This window comes from Trichomycterus rosablanca, chromosome 13 (assembly GCF_030014385.1).
Source record: "Trichomycterus rosablanca isolate fTriRos1 chromosome 13, fTriRos1.hap1, whole genome shotgun sequence".
Lineage (NCBI taxonomy): Eukaryota > Metazoa > Chordata > Actinopteri > Siluriformes > Trichomycteridae > Trichomycterus > Trichomycterus rosablanca.
Window position 1 is genome coordinate 1346108 of NC_086000.1, and position 7279 is coordinate 1353386.

Sequence of the window (7279 nt, forward strand, 5' to 3'; positions counted from 1 at the left end):
TAAAGCTTCGGATCGCCGGGATTTACGTGTTTACGCGCGGACCTGAGGACTTGACGGGAAACACATGGACCTGAAGAAGCCAAGATGAGGTTGGGAAGAGGGGTGCAAATGCTCATCACCTAGCACAGCTCGTTAGCTCTTTAGCTGGAACCACATTCCACAGAAGTCGCGACGTTTTGTCCTTATTTAACTGACCGAAGTAGAAAGAAAAGAGTTCTAATGTTTTGTGAATATGAACAAATGTGGAATTTCATGCCTGGAACACACTCAAAAAAGTTGGGACAGGGGCGTGTTCCATCAGCGTTCCTATTAATGAGACCTTTTAATGCTTTGGGAACTGTGGAGGCTAATCGTAGTGAGTTTAATCTGTCTCTACTCTTGCTGCACCATACATTTTCAATAGGAGACAGATCCGGGCTGCAGGCAGGCCAGTCTAGCACAGGGGTAAAAGCTTTTATTAGCCAGTTTCATTCAAAAAGATCGGGTTTATTTCTATGTTATTGATGCATTTTCTCCTGATATATCGTAGTCAATCAGTCTTCTGCTGCTGGTGGATCCCTGATTGCTTTTGATGAGTATATATTGCTGGTCACGCCTCCTCCGACCCGCGTGCAGCCCTTAGCGGACCACTTCTTTTCGCCCATGCACTCAGGGTCCTTGCATAGCGTTTGAAGGCCCCACACACTTAGTCCGGTCATCCCGCCCTAGCAGATATTGTGCCTGCTAGATGGCGCCCAGTGACCGGTGGCGATGCCGAGTTTCGAAGGGCAGTTGTAGCCTAGTGGTCAAGATACTGGTCCAGTGATTAGAAGGTTGCCGGTTCAAGCCTCACCACTGCCAGGTTGCCACTGTTGGGCCCTTGAGCAAGGCCCTTAACCCTCAATTGCTTAGACTGTATACCGTCACAGTAATGTAAGTCGCTTTGGATAAAAGCGTCTGCTAAATGCCGTAAATGTAAATGAACCGAGGAATTCAGAATCTCGGCGCTGGTGTGCTAGCGTTATATCCCGCCGCGCCACCTGAGCGCCAAGATCAGGTTTAAAGAAAACAAGCAGCCCTGCGAGACGTTTTTAAATCATCGTTTATTTCTGTACGACTTGCAAAAGACGAAACATCGCTTACTAGAAACGAACACTGACGTTTGTGCGGGACTCGGAAACGCCCCTGCGGAGAAGGCCACGTGAACAGTACCGGAGCGCTAACGTTTAGCGCTCGTTTCACTAATACTTATAGAGACTTTAAAACAATAAAACAGACACTGAAACGATCGAAACTTCTAAATATTAGAATTCACACGCGCTGAAAACAAACGACGTTACAATCAGACGAACAAACACGCTGTAAACTAGAAATCGCTGCTTATCATGAACCTTTATTTCTATTTAAATACGTTGCTAGTGGGGGCGTGTTCTCTCTCGGTCACATGACAGGGCTGAAAGAGAACACGCCCGAATGAACCGCACCTCTGATCTTTTATCAGATCGCGACGAACACCGACGATCATCGACACAGCACGTTAAAAACGCTAGGCTAACAACATGACTCACAACACGCGGCGCCGCATTAAGTGGTTCGTTAGCTACGCAGGGCGACGCCCGTGTGGTCGTACAAATGATTTACACACCGACGTTTATAATAATATAACAATAAATCAATGAGCTCAAATTTAAATTTATACTTCTTTTGATTGTGGTTTTTTACTATGTGGGCAAAAGTATTGGGACACCTGATCATGAGCCACGTGCATTTACGTTAAACTGCTCTCTTTGTCCTTTCAGCTTTAACAGCATCCACTCTCTTGGAAAGTGTGCCTGTGGGGATTTGTGCCCATTTGGTCAATACAGTGAGTGAGAGAGAGCAAACACTGATTTTGGAAGAGAAGCAAATTCAGTGATTAGGGGGGTGTCCACATACTTTTGGACACACAGTGTATACATAACCAGGCAGTGGTAGCTTACGTCCACCAGAAGGTCAAAAGTTGAAATCCCAGTGATTGTTAGAAATAAAACCAATAAACCTCTAGTGCTCAGCTCTGCGTGTCCAAATACTTTTGATAATCGGATTCTTGACCAAATTCATAAATAAAGGTTAAATAAATCGATCTGCTCTGGACAGAGGGGTGAACTAGACGGACGTCGGTGCCGAGGAAGCTCCCCCATCTCCACGTCCTGGACGGGCGAGGGGACGGAGGGACGGATCGGGAGCCGCGTCCGGTCTCAGCTCCGGATCAGCGTGAGGAACTCGTCCCTGGTTTTGGGATCCTCGCGGAACACCCCCAGCATGGTGCTGGTCACCGTCTTGCTGTTCATCTTCTGGACGCCTCGCATCACCATGCACATGTGACTGTGGGACAGAGAGACGCACAGACCAAAAGAGTTAACGATTCAGTGAGTCAGTGAGTCAGATTCAATGATTCCTTTTCATCTAGAACAACAGCCGCCCTTCTGAGGAGGCTTCTCATTTTTTAGGTATGTCTGGGTATGGGAATTTGTGCCAGTTAAGTCAAAACATGACAACATTGTATGAACCGAGCTGTTGAGTGGAGCTGAGGTCAGGGCTCTGTGCAGGACACTGCAGTTTCTTAGTTTTAGGGGTTGGCTGGAGCTATCAGCCGGCCGGGCACCTACACAGACCACGATCGGCTCATAACTGCTGCAATTATTTATGAATTCATTGTCAGTTTTAACACCGCTTTATCCTGGTCAGGGTCCCGGTGGGTCTGATTCATTGGGCAAAAAGCAGGACACACCCCGGACACACACACACTTAGGAGGAAACCTACACGGACGCTGCACAGAGACGGGGGATAACGGAGATCGGTGCGTGACACTCCGTGCACAATACGGATCTCCGGTGCAGGTGAAAAGAAGCGGTCGATACTGCGCACGTGTCAGAGGGGGCGTGTGCGACCCTCCTCGGTCAGGAATAGAGGTGAAATACGATTGGGGAATAGGATACGACTAAAAAAAACTTTTTTATTGCTATACGATTATAAGAAGTGAAGGTTCTTACGTGGCCTCGATGACCACTCCGACCCCGGCGGGCTGCAGCGCCTCCGTAATGGCGACGGCGATCTGTTTAGTGAGGCGCTCCTGAACTGAAAATCAGACACAACAAGAGTGATCAGAAATCCCGGAAAGAAAACGACATCGAGAGGAAAATAATTGTAGAAGATGATAAATTACCCTGCAGCCTCCTGCTGTAGATTTCAACGATCCTGCACAGAGAGAGAAAAAAAACAACATTTAATATACGAGTACGTCTAATAAACGTTCTCAGCTCGGCTGAGCGCCCCCTAGCGGACACGATCGGCAATGCGGACAAAATCATCCACTAGTCTGCTGTGTGGGAAAAGACGGGGCTAAAAGACAGGGCACTGTGTAAGGACCCTGGTTAGTAGTACAGGCGAATAAGAAGGGGTCGGAGGGAGGGCGTGTCAGGAGAACATACCCTCCTCGTACACCATCGGGGGTCTGCAGCAGAGGAACTGGCTACGACTAAACTGGGAGAAAAAGGAAGAAAATGCTACGCCACGCCCTCAGTGCTCTTGGAAAGGAGGAGACTCTCCATCAGATGTCTGAGACTTGAACTAGTAGTGGACCGCTTGAGCGCCAACTGAATTAGCATAAACCCTCAGAGCATGAACCAGATAAACAATGATCGCTTGTGTTGATGTTACAGGGTTCATTAGCCGCTAAATCTCAGTGCACGTGTGTGTCGCTTTAAGTAGATTAGCTCCGTTGTGTGTAAGTGACGAGTCTGATCCTATCTGACCTCTATACCTCAGGCTTAGCACTTTCTCTCACCACACACACACACACACACACACACACACACACACACACACACACACACATTCTACACTTGTCTTACATTCAGGTAAACCTCTACTTGTGTGTATGAATGGGTTGGCCAGCTTGTTGGACGTCTGGTTTCAATTCAAATCCTATTAAGATATAGTGACCACTATGTGATCTTTTAGCTAGAACAACAGACTGTGGGAATTTGTGTCAGTTCAGTTATAATGTGACAGCATTTGTATCTGTACGTCTGGGCGCTGATCGATCAGTTGGTGTTCCGGATTAATTCCAGAGCTGTTGAATGGGGCTGAGGTCCGGGCTTAAACAGAGTTTTAAACAGAGCTTTTCTTCATGCTGGAACAGGAAAGGGCCTTCCCTAAACTGTTGCAGCTGTTGTGGCCGAAGCAGATGAATTCCGTAATTAGAAGGGGCGTCCCAACACTTTTGTCCAGAAAGTGTGTGTATCTCAATATCGGGTGTGTAGGTGTGATGATGACGTGTGGGTGTGGTCATGACGTGTGTGGTCATGGTGTGTGTGGGTGTGGTGATGACATGTGGGTGTGGTCATGACGTGTGGGTGTGGTCATGACGTATGGGTGTGGTCATGACGTGTGGGTGTGGTGATGGTGTGTGTGGGTGTGGTGATGACATGTGGGTGTGGTCATGACGTGTAGGTGTGGTGATGACGTGTGGGTGTGGTCATGACGTGTGGGTGTGGTGGTGTGTGTAGGTGTGGTGATGACGTGTGGGTGTGGTCATGACGTGTGGGTGTGGTGATGACATGTGGGTGTGGTCATGACGTGTAGGTGTGGTGATGACATGTGGGTGTGGTCATGACGTGTGGGTGTGGTGATGACGTGGGTGTGGTCATGACGTGTGGGTGTGGTGATGACGTGTGGGTGTGGTCATGACGTGTAGGTGTGGTGATGACGTGTGGGTGTGGTCATGGTGTGTAGGTGTGGTCATGACGTGTGGGTGTGGTGGTGTGTGTAGGTGTGGTCATGACGTGTGGGTGTGGTCATGACGTGTGGGTGTGGTGATGACATGTGGGTGTGGTCATGACGTGTAGGTGTGGTGATGACGTGTGGGTGTGGTCATGGTGTGTAGGTGTGGTCATGACGTGTGGGTGTGGTGGTGTGTGTAGGTGTGGTCATGACGTGTGGGTGTGGTGGTGTGTGTGGGTGTGGTCATGACGTGTGGGTGTGGTCATGACATGTGGGTGTGGTCATGACGTGTGGGTGTGGTGATGACATGTGGGTGTGGTCATGACGTGTGGGTGTGGTGATGGTGTGTGTGGGTGTGGTCATGACGTGTGGGTGTGATGGTGTGTGTGGGTGTGGTGATGACATGTGTGTGTGGTCATGACGTGTGGGTGTGGTGATGACATGTGGGTGTGGTCATGACGTGTAGGTGTGGTGATGACGTGTGGGTGTGGTCATGGTGTGTAGGTGTGGTCATGACGTGTGGGTGTGGTGGTGTGTGTAGGTGTGGTCATGACGTGTGGGTGTGGTCATGACGTGTAGGTGTGGTGATGACGTGTGGGTGTGGTCATGGTGTGTGTGGGTGTGGTCATGACGTGTGGGTGTGATGGTGTGTGTAGGTGTGGTGATGACGTGTGGGTGTGGTCATGACGTGTGGGTGTGGTCATGACGTGTAGGTGTGGTGATGACGTGTGGGTGTGGTCATGGTGTGTAGGTGTGGTCATGACGTGTGGGTGTGGTGATGACATGTGGGTGTGGTGATGGTGTGTGTAGGTGTGGTGATGACGTGTGGGTGTGGTGATGACATGTGGGTGTGGTGATGGTGTGTGTGGGTGTGGTGATGACATGTGTGTGTGGTCATGACGTGTAGGTGTGGTGATGACATGTGGGTGTGGTGATGACGTGTGGGTGTGGTGGTGTGTGTGGGTGTGGTGATGACGTGTGGGTGTGGTCATGACGTGTGGGTGTGGTCATGGTGTGTGTAGGTGTGGTCATGACGTGTGGGTGTGGTGATGACATGTGGGTGTGGTGATGACGTGTGGGTGTGGTGGTGTGTGTGGGTGTGGTGATGACGTGTGGGTGTGGTCATGACGTGTGGGTGTGGTCATGGTGTGTGTAGGTGTGGTCATGACGTGTGGGTGTGGTGATGGTGTGTGTAGGTGTGGTCATGACATGTGGGTGTGGTCATGACATGTGGGTGTGGTCATGACGTGTGGGTGTGGTGATGACATGTGGGTGTGGTCATGACGTGTGGGTGTGGTGATGGTGTGTGTGGGTGTGGTCATGACGTGTGGGTGTGGTGATGACATGTGGGTGTGGTGATGACATGTGGGTGTGGTGATGGTGTGTGTAGGTGTGGTGATGACGTGTGGGTGTGGTCATGACGTGTGGGTGTGGTCATGACGTGTAGGTGTGGTGATGACATGTGGGTGTGGTCATGACGTGTAGGTGTGGTGATGACGTGTGGGTGTGGTCATGACATGTGGGTGTGGTGATGGTGTGTGTGGGTGTGGTCATGACGTGTGGGTGTGATGGTGTGTGTGGGTGTGGTGATGACATGTGGGTGTGGTGATGACATGTGGGTGTGGTGATGGTGTGTGTAGGTGTGGTGATGACGTGTGGGTGTGGTGATGACATGTGGGTGTGGTGATGGTGTGTGTAGGTGTGGTGATGACGTGTGGGTGTGGTGATGACATGTGGGTGTGGTGATGACATGTGGGTGTGGTGATGGTGTGTGTAGGTGTGGTGATGACGTGTGGGTGTGGTGATGACATGTGGGTGTGGTGATGGTGTGTGTGGGTGTGGTGATGACATGTGTGTGTGGTCATGACGTGTAGGTGTGGTGATGACATGTGGGTGTGGTGATGACGTGTGGGTGTGGTGGTGTGTGTGGGTGTGGTGATGACGTGTGGGTGTGGTCATGACGTGTGGGTGTGGTGATGGTGTGTGTAGGTGTGGTCATGACGTGTGGGTGTGGTCATGACATGTGGGTGTGGTCATGACGTGTGGGTGTGGTGATGACATGTGGGTGTGGTCATGACGTGTGGGTGTGGTGATGGTGTGTGTGGGTGTGGTCATGACGTGTGGGTGTGATGGTGTGTGTGGGTGTGGTGATGACATGTGTGTGTGGTCATGACGTGTAGGTGTGGTGATGACATGTGGGTGTGGTGATGACATGTGGGTGTGGTGATGGTGTGTGTAGGTGTGGTGATGACGTGTGGGTGTGGTGATGACATGTGGGTGTGGTGATGGTGTGTGTAGGTGTGGTGATGACATGTGTGTGTGGTCATGACGTGTAGGTGTGGTGATGACATGTGGGTGTGGTGATGACGTGTGGGTGTGGTGGTGTGTGTGGGTGTGGTGATGACGTGTGGGTGTGGTCATGACGTGTGGGTGTGGTGGTGTGTGTGGGTGTGGTGATGACATGTGGGTGTGGTGATGGTGTGTGTAGGTGTGGTGATGACGTGTGGGTGTGGTGATGACATGTGGGTGTGGTGA

General features: G+C 50.7%; 1 protein-coding gene across 1 annotated transcript in view; it reads right to left on the bottom strand.

The window, feature by feature from the left end:
• Nucleotides 1-1063: 1063 nt before the first annotated feature.
• gch1 (GTP cyclohydrolase 1) overlaps nucleotides 1064-7279 on the bottom strand; it is a 22206-nt gene continuing 15990 nt past the window's right edge. Inside the window, exons 5-7 of the mRNA XM_063006869.1 lie at nucleotides 3186-3217; nucleotides 3013-3097; nucleotides 1064-2343 (exon numbers count right to left, since the gene is read on the bottom strand). Of these exons, the coding sequence (XP_062862939.1) occupies nucleotides 2217-2343; nucleotides 3013-3097; nucleotides 3186-3217 (244 nt within the window). The 3' untranslated portion in view covers nucleotides 1064-2216. The remainder of the gene's footprint in view (nucleotides 2344-3012; nucleotides 3098-3185; nucleotides 3218-7279) is intronic.